Source organism: Camarhynchus parvulus, chromosome 7 (genome assembly GCF_901933205.1).
Source record: "Camarhynchus parvulus chromosome 7, STF_HiC, whole genome shotgun sequence".
Lineage (NCBI taxonomy): Eukaryota > Metazoa > Chordata > Aves > Passeriformes > Thraupidae > Camarhynchus > Camarhynchus parvulus.
The window spans coordinates 22,299,931-22,311,265 of record NC_044577.1 but is presented as its reverse complement, the minus strand read 5'-3'; the positions used below and the strand labels follow the sequence as shown (position 1 = coordinate 22,311,265).

At 62.9% G+C, this 11,335-nt stretch overlaps 1 protein-coding gene across 1 annotated transcript; it reads right to left on the bottom strand.

Moving 5' to 3' along the window:
* Window positions 1–675: 675 nt before the first annotated feature.
* IHH (Indian hedgehog signaling molecule) lies at window positions 676–10,770 on the bottom strand. Its single transcript, XM_030952543.1, has 3 exons — window positions 10,117–10,770; window positions 4,291–4,552; window positions 676–1,347 (listed from the first exon to the last, which is right to left on the bottom strand). The coding sequence occupies exons 1-3, from the start codon at window positions 10,417–10,419 to the stop codon at window positions 686–688; spliced, it is 1,227 nt and encodes a 408-aa protein (XP_030808403.1). The 5' UTR covers window positions 10,420–10,770; the 3' UTR covers window positions 676–685.
* Window positions 10,771–11,335: the final 565 nt, after the last annotated feature.

Here is an 11,335-nt window from a genome sequence, read left to right as displayed (position 1 = left end):
GTGCTGGCTTTGGGCAGAGTTCAGCACCTCACTCCCCAGTCTATCACTCCAGTGGAACTTGTGTCACAAAGTCGGAAGTCCTCATGCCAGAGCTGTGCCAGACCCCCACCCCTGCTTGTTTTGAGTGCCCCTACACTGGGCTAAGGACAAGGCACAGTCCCAGTACCTGGGCCACCCTCCATCCAGCTGCCGTGTCCCAGGCTGGAAATAGCATTGCCTGCCTTCCCACCCAGGCTGCCTAGCAAAGGGCCTGGGCCCCTCTCCCAAAACTTCCCCACTGGGTGCAGACAGGCTGGGAACCTCGGTGGAGCAGCCAGGGCTCTCTGCTCTCCCCCCTCCCATTCAGACTCCGTCAGCTAATTCGGCACACGCACACACACATTGCACACACACACACACATAGCAGCATGTGGATCCAGCCGGGGGCAGCCCCTGTCCCGGGGGAAAACCCTTCATGCCTCCCTCCTGTCCCCAGGAACAGGGGGTGAGGAGGGGGTGGTCAACATGGAGAGGCACACCATGGAGCTTCGGTGCTTCCCAACCAGGAGGTGGCTGTACCCCAAGCAGGAAGGGCTGGAAGCAGCTCCCCATGGGCACCCAGCTTTGGGAGGGGGCGCTGGCCCCCGTGAGTCACCCTGCAGCCACCACCTCCACCAGCTGTGCCGGCTGGGGCTGCGGCGCACCCTCAGCTCTCCGCCTGGGATATTCCCAGTGGGTGGAAGCTGTCAGGGGGCAGGAGCAGCCTGCCCAGGCGGTAGAGCAGCCCTGAGTACCAGTGCACACCATCCCCCTGCACCCCTGGCCCCCCCAGCAGGCTGTGGTAGAGCCGGAGTGGCCAGAAGGCCAGCTGTGCCAGCTGCTGCTCCTGCACCAGAGCGAAGCACGAGGCCACCACGCCGTCCACCACCAGCGTCCCGTGGCGTGTCAGCGGCGCATAGGCGCCCACGTCCCTGCGGTGCCACACCCGCACCACTTCAGCGGGCTGCAGGCTGCCCCCCCCGGCCACCACCAGCACGAAGTGTCCCGGCTGCACCAGGCTGGCAAAGATGGGACGGAAGCGGGCGGTGGGCGCCGAGGCGTTCTCTGCCACAAAGAGCAGGTGGGTGGGCGTCAGCACCAGGCGCCGCGGTGGCTCCTGGGTCTCGATGACGTGGAAGGTGGTGAGGGCACGGGGCTCCTTGTCCAGGAAAGCCAAGAAGTCACTGTAGGTGGGCCTGCCTGCCCCATCCATTGCCAGCACCCGCTGGCCCGGGCGCAGTGCCCACAGAGGCGTCTGGGCACCGTCCTCCAGCGTTGCCAGGGCCCGCCCGGGAAAGCAGCCCCCCGTCTTCGCAGCGGCTGAGTGCTCTGCACAGGGAGAGAGAGACACCAGGGTTACCCATCAGCCACACCCTCAGCACCACGTTTCCACTGTGCACAGACACCTTCCCAGTCTGCCCGGCTTTGCCCACCCAGGCATGACCCTGCCCTGGCATCACCACTGTAAGCTTGTCCTCTACACATGCCCGGCCACCAATGTCCTCATGGCACCTCATCCCTCAGCCACCACGTCACTTGAGGTGGCACCTGGGGACTCCAGCATGGTCCCAGGGCATTGAGCTTGCTGTACAGAGCCAAGCCCCAAAACAGGCAGAGGGAGTGGGACACAGCCACAGCCTGAAATGTGCAAAACACTGCCAGGTGGCACCTGAAGTTTGAAAAAGCAGAGGCAGGGCCCTGAGAGGATGGCAGTCTGAGGAGCAGAGTGCCTGGTCTCACTCTGCATACCCCCACATTATCCCTGTTCCCTGCAGTGCTGATCCTCGGTACTGCTTGGGAGGATGCTGGAGGAGCAGTGCAGGATGCAGCGCCCTTTCCCAGCACTGCAGCGCCCCTCCACCCCCTGCGGCAGTCCTGCTCTCTTCTCCCACCTGCTCACCCCTGCACCACTGATGCCAGCCAGCTCCTGCTTCTCTGGGCTGTAGGGAGTTGTCACAACCTGTGGCCACCATTGTGCAAAAGCTACCAGCCTCCTGCACAGGGCTTCCCTAGTGATTGCCACAGGGTAAAGGAACCAACTCTCTGGGCTTGTCTCCTGGGATGGTGGCACAAAGCTCCTGCCCCTCCCCAGATGAAGTGTCACCAGGGGCCCATTCTGGCACTTAGCAGGGGAACCCTGGCTTCCCAAGGAATGGTGGTTAGCTACACCAGCAGCAGAGTTCCCCCAAGTCCCAGCAACTCCCAAGTTAGTGTCTATATGATATCCTCCCACCCTCTGCCAGTGGCATCTCACCTCAGGGTCCTGCTCCTAGCTCTGCACAGTCCCATCCTTGAGCTCTAAGCCACCTCTCAGGGCCCTCTCCCAGCTCTCTCATCTAATCCCTGAATGTGCCCTCCCAGATAGCACTGCCCCCATCACTCCCCAGGTTTGGGCAGAGCCAAATCCCAGCCCCCAAGCCCATGAAGAGAGGCATCCATCTCTGGGACAGAATCCTTTTATTGCTCAGAAGAGGTGCAGTGTCTGCCCTGTCCTTGCCCCGGAGGCCAGGTCCCAAATCCTGCACCCTGCATCCCCTGGCAGGCAGCAGAGCAGGAGGGTGAGAGGGGTGCCTGGCAGAAGTGGATGGCATGGGTGCGGGGCATGGAGGGGTAGGTGAGTGCAGGGAAGGACCCGAGGAGACACAATACATACAACAGGCCATGTGGCCATCCATACAAAAATAAAAGCCATTTACTAAGAGGCAGGAGCAGCCCGGCTGCCCTCTGTACACAGTTCTGAGGGGATCAGGATGTGTACCCCACAGCCTCCACCACACACTCTTGGGTTGCCCATGGCCTTGGGGAAAAATATGGGGGACCCAGAGCCCTGAGGAGCTGCTGCAGAGTGAGGGGAATATGACCAGCCTCTAGAAGCCCTTCAGGGCCTCAGGGCCCCAGTCTGCTGCTTGGGTTATGGCATCCCTCTTCAGTTGGTCCAAGGGAAGGATTCAAAAGCCTCCGTCTTTCTCCAGGGGCACAGCCCCACTCCTCTGGCCAGCTTCATAGCTGTGGGGTCATGGTCCTTGCTTCGGAGCCTGGCCCCACTCCTGCTGCCAGCCCCACAGGGTGCCCGGGGGCACGGGAGTCCTGGTCCTCCGGCCACGTTTTGTCCCTCTTCTCCGGGGGTGCATGGCTCCCTCTGCGCGGCGCGGCGGCCCCGCTTCCATCGCCGGCCGGCGTGGTGCCCGTCCTGGCATCAGCACGGGGAGCGGGTCAGCGCGGGGGGCCGGGCTGCCGTCTGGGGGCGTCGAGCCGCTGGCTGCGGGCTAGGGCGGTAGGACAGGCACAGTGCCGTGGGAGCTGAGCCGAGCCCGGGCACGGGGGCGCGGGGCAGCACAGGCGCCCCGGCACCGCCGCGCACGGCCGCGCGGGCACGGCCCTGCTGCTCGGGGGCGGGTGCCAGCAGCCGTCGAGGCTCCCTCGGTGCCCACGCCGAGCCCTCCCCGGCTGTCGCGGCGCGGGCAGAGCGCGGCCCCTCCCGGCGGCGGCGGCGGCGGCCGGAGCCGAGCGCGGGGCGCTGCTGCCCTCTGCAGCCAGCACGGAGCCCAGCCCGGGCACGGCTGCTCCTCCCGGGGGGCTTGCAGCCCACGCAATCTCCTCCGCACCACGGGCAGGGCCTGAGAGCAGCTCTCGCCCCGTCCTCCACCCTGCCGCCCCCTCTGCAGCGCACCGCGCAGGAGGAAGCAAACACCACCAGCGACGACAGCAGCCCTCAAAGCAGCACCCAGCTCTGCTCCCCTCTGCAGACGGTGCTGCACAGCCAAGAGCCGATCCCAGGGTACCCTGGCCTGTCCCTGTCGGGATGTCCCTGACCCCATCCCTGGCTAGGCAGGGATGGACAGATGCTGCTGTAACAGCAGAAGCTCAAAAGCAGCCAGCAGTGGAGAGGGAGAGGGCTGGATGAGGCTGAGCATGGGCTCTAAGGGACTGCAAGGGCAGAGGCAGGGGAGGAGGGTGATGGACATACCGGGGGGGTCAGGCTGGGGGAGAAAGGGATGTGGGCTGAGAAAAGGAAGAGGGTAGAGAGGGTGGGTCAAGATGTAGGTCCATGGGAGCCAGATGGGGAATTTGCCCCATTGTACTGGCTGGTCACAGGCGTGTGACTCACTCCCCACCTGACTGTCTGCCCCAGATACGGAAATCAAGATGCAAAAGCTGGCACCCCCTGCAGGAGCACCCTACCCAGCCAGCCAGGCTCCCCAGGTTCCCCAGGTATGCTGCAAGAGGGGGTCTGGCCCCCAGCTCCACTCACTGCCCCCAGCCCAGACTTACCTGACTTGACAGAGCAGTGGATGTGTGCCTTGGACTCGTAGTAGACCCAGTCGAAGCCAGCCTCCACGGCCAGGCGAGCCAGCATGCCGTACTTGTTGCGGTCCCTGTCTGAGGTTGTGATGTCCACAGCTCGGCCCTCGTAATGCAGCGACTCTTCCGAGTGGTGCCCGTCCTCATCCCAGCCCTCCGTCACTCTCAGCTTCACCCCTGGCCACTGATTCATGACAGAGATGGCCAGCGAGTTCAGGCGGTCCTTGCAGCGCTGTAGGGCAGAGGGACAGAGTCAGTAAAAGCTTTTTGGAGGGAGGAATTAGCTGCCTGCTTGGCAGGCTGCATCCCACCGTGCTTCTGTTAATCCTCCCTGGGCCCTCAGGTCCCTGGGGGCTGGTCCAGCAGAGGAAGATCCGAGAACATGAGGTGCCTTGTCTACCCCATGCTCTCCAAACTCCCTGCAGAGCCTTCCACCTCACTGCTGGGCAGAGGAGAGTGCACCAACAGGGCACCTCCCTCTGTTCCCCCATCCCAGGCTCATTTGAGAGCCTGTTGGGAAACACAGCCTGGGCTGGGCTGAAACACCCTCTCTGCTCAGCTGCCCCGTGCTACCTGTACCCCAGCAGCTCCCATCTCACACGAGGAGGATACAGGAGCTTCAGTCCTGCTGCTACCAGGCTGGGAGGAGGTCCCAGGCACCCTAGGGCTGTCTCCAGGCACAAATGAAAGACCCTGCCTTGTCCTCAACACAGCTCTGCTTGGTATGGCTGCTGAAGTGTGTGTAACAGGGACACAGCACTGGGCAGCCCCATGGCATCAGCCAGTCTCTGCTCCTGTGGGAAATGCTAAGCCTTCCCAAGAGCTCTGTTGTGCTGGAACAGGAAGAATGTGGAGTGAAGCCCCCTTCACCCCTCTGCACCACAGGGGCTGAAAATCCTGGGCTGAGGAACAGCAGCAGGTCTTGAAAGCCCCAGACCGCTTGGCCACAGAGGTCACACATTCAAGTAGGTGCCCGTGGCCATCCTCCCCAGCAAGCAGAGGGATGCCAGCCCCAAATGCCTGTTTCACAGTCCTCCCAGCCTTATCCTGCCCTGCCCCACATCCCCCAGCCACAGCTGAAGGTCAAGGAAAGATCAAAACTCTGTGTGCTTGACTTGCAAAACTACAGCCCCAGCTTCTGGGCCCCTACCCTGCTGCTGAAGGGATGGAGGAGAGATAGAAAAGGTGTAGGAAAAAGAATATGGGAGGTTCTACAGAAAACCAGGTGAATGGACTAGGGCTGTGCAGCCCAGAAAGGAGATTCTGTGAGATCCTGAAGAATCATGGAATTGAGGGAGTTGGAAAGGACCCATAAGATCCAACTCCTGGCCCTGCACAGCACATCTGAAGAATCACACCAAGTGAAACTGTATAAAACTTAAAGCAATTTAAAAGAGACAAGCTGAGACTGGGGTGTTTTTACACTGGCTCCAAAGGCTGAGGTTCACACCTACAGGTACAGCTGGTCCTGAGGCAGCCAGCTGGATCAGGAGTCCCATTGTCACCACCCAGTGCTTGCTGGGCGGGAGAGCTCTGCCTCCAGGGCTCCTCTCACTGCCATTCCCCAGGAAACAAGGAGTCCCATAAAATCAAGGCAGAAGACAGAGTATTCATGGTCAGGCACAAGGCCAGTCCTGGGAAGCATTAAATGAAATGACTGGGCAGCAGCTTAAAACACAGCCACTGCTGGGCACATTTCTGCACGATGCCCAGCTCAGTGCTGGAGCTCCCCACTGTAGCATGTCATGGGCCTTGAGACAGTTACAGCAAGCATGAGCCAGGGCTTTAAAACCTGATGCTGGCTACATCTCCAGGCTCAGAAATGCCCCAACACTGCTTCTGCAGGGGCTGAAAATGTAGGTCCTCACCCTACCCTGTCCCCAAGCACCTGCTCCCGTGCTGGGAAGGTGGGCGCTGCTGCTCTTGAGGAAACCTGCTCTCCCTTGGCAGGGTCCAGGCCCAGGGAAGGGCAGTGCCAGGCAGGCCTTTGCCCCACATGAGGCCTGCCGTCATCCCACAGCTCTCTGGGCGTGGGGAGATAAGCCAGGAAGGTGCTGGACAAACAGTTTGCTAGGTGAGGGGAGGAGGAATAGGGAGGAGAGTGACTTTTGTCCCCGTCCAGCAGCACCGTGGTGCCACTTGGCACATGTGACGAGCTGTTCCCAAGGTCCCCGGCCCTACCGGGACCCCGCAGTAAGGGAATTCAGCACTGGAAGTGAGGAGGAAATCCCCGGAGCCCCCCTGCATCCCTCAGGCATCACTCCAGGCATTCCCTTGCCGCTACCATGCCAGGACCCCTCTCTGGGCACCCCTCTGGGCACCCCTCCCCCCAGTGCCAGCTTTTCTGTCCTCCAGGGGCACCCTGCACGCACAAAAACAACGAGACTGTGCCAGCCTTTTTCCCCGGGCAGGGACAGCGTCAGGCAGAGCCCGGGAGCGCCCTGTCCCCGCTCTGCCGGTGCCATCGGTGGCCAGCAGGTGTCAGAGCGCGGGAGGGGACCGGCGGGGACCGCAGGGAGCAGAGACCGACGGACAAGAACCGGGCAGCACAGGCGGGGCGGAGAGGAAGCAGCTACTAACGGGGGGGAATGGTGAGCAGGGCACCAGCGGACAAGGAAAAACCATGGATCGGCAGGGAGGATGAGGAGGAAACTGGGATGAGCAAAAATAAATAGGGAGCAAGAAGTGATAGGCAAGGCTGAGCAGGTGGGAATGTGCAGGGAGCAGGCAGAGGAGGCAAAGAGAAGACAACAAAAGACAGGGATGGACAGCGATGGTCAGCGATGGACAGGGATGGGTAAGGAGCAGGCAGCAGTGGTCAGGGAGCACACACGAGCTGCAGGGAGTAGGTAGGGATGGGCAGTGCCTGCCCAGGGGCTCTGCTGCCTGTGCGAACAGGTAGGCAGGGACCAGAAAATTCATAAATGTGGGCTGTCCACGGGCTCTGTGTTTGATGGTGATTGCAGGGAGGGCACAGGTTGTCCCTGTAGTGGTGCACATGACCAGGCACCCCCAGCTCGCATGCAGAACAGGGCCCCACATGACCACACAAAGCTGGTGGCTCTGCTGTCCCATGCACCTCATGCTGAAGATCATGGGGATGTTGGGCTGGGCTGAGCAAAGAAGTTCTACCCACCTTCTCCCCAACCTCTGCATCTCCCTTTTTGTGTCCCTGCCAGGGACAGAACCATGTCCTGTGGGGCAAGCCAAACCACTTTAGGGAAGGCAGCAGGACAGAGCTCCAAGATGGGGTGCAGTCAGCAGGGACCACAGGGTCATCTCAGGGGAAGTATGAAAGACACTCAGGTGTGACCACAGTCTCAGCAGAGGTGTCATGAATGGAGTGGCCACAGCTACTCCCATGCCCAGAGCCTGGCCAGGAGAAGAGGGCTCTTACTAGCATCTCCTCCTGAAGGGAGGCTTCCCCTAAAAGAAGCCAAAAGTCTTCATGAGAGATTCCTCACCACTGCAAGGATGGTCTCCGTGTCAGCTGGACAAGCAGTGGCTGCAAGGGATGGTGGTTGGGGTGGGGAGAGGCTGGGTTTGGGACTCCATGGGGGCAGGGGACCCATGGCATTCCTGGGCCAGGTTGCTGGGGAGAGGTGAGGCGGGTTCTGCCTCCAGCCTTATCTCAGCACCTCCGAGTGGGACCAGTGAGAGCAAACACACTGGAATTCTTGAGGAAGATGAAACGATAAAGGAGAGGCGGGCAGAGAGCAGCACTACCCACTCCTCTAAGCAGGCGACATCTTCCGGCTGCCTGGGACACCCAGACCCTTGGACTTGGGGAAAGAAAACAGGTTTGAAGTGAGTCAACAGCAGTAAAAGCCAGTGCTCTGGGGGAAGGGACAAGGAGTTGGGTCAATGGCCTTTCCCAACCCATAGCAACACAGGACTTGGTACCAGAGCTAGAGTTCCCATATCTGGGGGGATCTCCCCCAGCCAGGAGGCACAGAACAATCCCAGAGAGCTGTGGGATGGCAGCAAGCTACCAGAAATCATGCCACCTCCATAGCAAGAGGAAGAATTCCTTGCAGAGCTGCCCAAGGCACTGTGGTACCCATCTGTGCATGGATGTGTAGTGGCTGGGGACCCTACTGGAATAAGAACCCTCATTTGTGCAGCCCAAGAAGACCAAGATGCTTCTAGGTACTCTGCCAACAAGGCAGTGGTACAGCATGAAATGTTAGGCTGGCACACGGAGAACTCCCTCTCCCAGGTGTGCTGAGGGGCACTGGCTGGGTTACAGAAGGTGGAGGGAGCGCTCTCAGGAGAAAACACAGCAAGAAGCATTCTCCTGCCTCCAATGATGTCATCCACTTCCCCAATGTATGGAAGAGGAGCTCTCTGCTTCCTCAAATATCCCTGAAGCTGTTCCCCCGGGGAGCCAGGTTACAGCCCAGCTCCAGGACTCCAGTCACCAGCAACCACAACTTGTGCAACTCCCAAAGCTTACTGCCTTGCAGGGGATCCCACTCCCTCTGCTACAGTCCCCAGCCTGAAAACCAACCAGGACTATGGTCCCTGCCCTAAGGGACCTGCTCTCAGGGCACACGGGGCTGCAGAGCTGTCAAGCCAGCACCCAAGCTTCTCCTCCCAATGTTATGAACACCTTGGTCAGACACTATGGCCAGGGCCTTGCTCGGTGCCCACCATCACAGTCACTCATGTTCACCCACCTGCCAGCCCCTGACCGGGGGTGCAGTGGGCAGAAGGGCAGCCCAGCTCCCCTCTGCTTCCCCCAGGAGCTCGTTCAGGCTGTAACCCTGCTGAGGCTGGTAGCCAGGTTTCTTAGCAAGGCCGTGCGGCTCCTTATCTGCATTCCTGAAACCCTCAGGCATTCTCCTGGCAATATTAAAACACAGAGTAACCTTCGTCCAGCATCACCCCCCCTCCTCTGCTGTCGTCTGTGTCGTCCACCCCCCCATCCTTCCTGCCAGCCCCGGGTACTTGGGAGCTGACTGCAACAAGGCAGTAACAGGTTGTCCCCAGCCCTGAGCACAGCAAGCAGCTCCCCCTGAGCACCCTGAACCATCCCACACGAGACATGCAGGAAGGGGAGCACTGAGGGTTCCAATATCAGAGTGGGGACAAGGTCAGCAAGAGCACTCCTGGACACAGCAGCACACGAGGCTCTCGTCTGTCCCTCGGATCCAACGGGCAGGCTGCCTGCCCTGCAGTGGGGAGGCAGGGTAGAGGGGCAGGGGCAGGATGGCTGCATGGGCCAGGGTGCTGCTTGACCAGGGAACAGCGCAGCACAGCCCTGCCGGATCGAGGGGATGTGGGAGGATGCTGCCGGATCGGGGGCAGTCTGGCACAGCTCAGGGGCACAGCTGCCAGCTTGGAGTGCAGGGTTAAGCCAGCCTGGGGACCAGTGGGATGAGAGTTGAGGGGCAGCAACGCAGGGTGCTGCCAGCTCGGGAGTCACAAGGGCATTCCTCGGGGTGCAGCAAGACAGGGGTGCCACAGGCTCCGAGGAGCAGCGGGGCAGGGTGCTGCCGTCTCGGGGGACAAGGTGCTGCCGGTTCCGGCAGCAGGGTGCTGCCGTCCCAAGGCGCAGCGTGCTGGCCGTCGCGCACAGCGCAGCCGAAAGGACAGAGCGCCCGACGAAGGGAGATGCACTCGCTGCACGCCGGCAGCCCGGACCCGGCACCGGGATGCCCGGGGCGGGACGGGGAAGCCGCAGCGCGGGGCCCACACGGTCCCCGGAGAGCGGGTGGCAGGGCGCTGTGAGGCAGCCCCGGTGCCCGCAGATGCCCGGCGCGGGGGTAGAACCGGGCGGCAGCGGTGCCGTACCTGGGTCATGAGCCGGTCGGCGCCAGTGTTCTCCTCGTCCTTGAAGATGATGTCGGGGTTGTAGTTGGGCGTCAGCTCCTTGAAGCGCTCCGAGTTACGCGCGATCTTGCCCTCGTAGCGGCCGCTAGCCCCCAGCGTCTTCTCGGGGACGTTGGGGCTGAACTGCTTGTAGGCGAGCGGGATGAGCTTGCGGGGCGGGCGGCGGCGGCTGCCCACCACCCTGCCCGGCCCGCAGCCGCGCACGGCCGGCGCCAGCAGCAGCGCGCACCCGCTCAGCAGCAGCAGCAGCCGCGCCGGCTTCATGGCGCGCCCGGCGGCCCCGGGGCGGCCCGGGGCACCGGTGGCTCCGGGTCCCCACTAAGCTCGGCCGCCGCTCCCGCCGCCCGGCCCGGGGCTCCCCATGCGGCGCGCAGCCGGCGGGCAGGTGCCGGTGCCGGCGGCGGCGGCGGGGCGCGGCGGCTGCCCGGGGCGGGTGCGCTCCGGCTGCCCGGTGCGGCGAGCTGGCGTCGGCCCGCTCTGAGCTGCCGTGGCCCGGCGGCGGCAATAAATAGCGAAGGGCCGTTTGTTTTGGCAGGCGAGCGGCCGCTTGCGGGGCGCGGGGCGCGGGGCTCGGCGCTGCCGGAGCCCTCCGCGGTTTGCGCCTCGGCGGTCAGCGCGGCAAGGCTGGAGCCGGAGCCGGAGCCGCCGCTGCCTCGGCTCCCCGGGCAGGAGTGAGAGGGGAAATTGAAGAGATCCGGGACCGGGAACCGCCAGGACCGCACCCTGCCCGTGTCCCAGCCTCCCAGCGCCCTCCCTCTCTCGCCTCCTCCCCGTGGAACCTGCCCCGGGCCGCCCGCAGCCTCCTCCCCCCTGCCGAGCCCCGCAGCCCACCCCACCGGGGGTGCCCGCCGCCACCTGCCCCCCGGGGCAGCCCCGCCGCCGCCCCAAGGTGCGCCCGGGCCGCCGCGCACCCTCGGCCCCCCTTGGCGGGGCGTCCTGCGGGGGCTCCCTCTCGGCGGAGTGGGCGCGGGGTGGCACCCCCGGGGCTCCGGCCCCCGCCGCGCCGCCTGCTCGCCAGGGGCCCGGGCCTGCGGGCGGGGATCAAACAGAGCAGGGAGGCAGCTGGTTGAAATTTAACCACAATATTCTCGCTCCCCATTGTTTCCAGGGAGGCCCGATATTTCCACAACAGGATTATGGCATCTGATTAACTCGCTGAGACAACAATGAGGGGCTGGGA

Coding starts and splice junctions, on each gene's coding strand:
- IHH (XM_030952543.1), bottom strand. CDS start 10,419: ATGAAGCCGGCGCGGCTGCTGCTGCTGCTGAGCGGGTGCGCGCTGCTG. Junction 4,553..10,116: donor CCGACCGGCTCATGACCCAG/GTACGGCACCGC, acceptor TCTGCCCTACAG/CGCTGCAAGGACCGCCTGAA. Junction 1,348..4,290: donor CCACTGCTCTGTCAAGTCAG/GTAAGTCTGGGC, acceptor CTCCCTGTGCAG/AGCACTCAGCCGCTGCGAAG.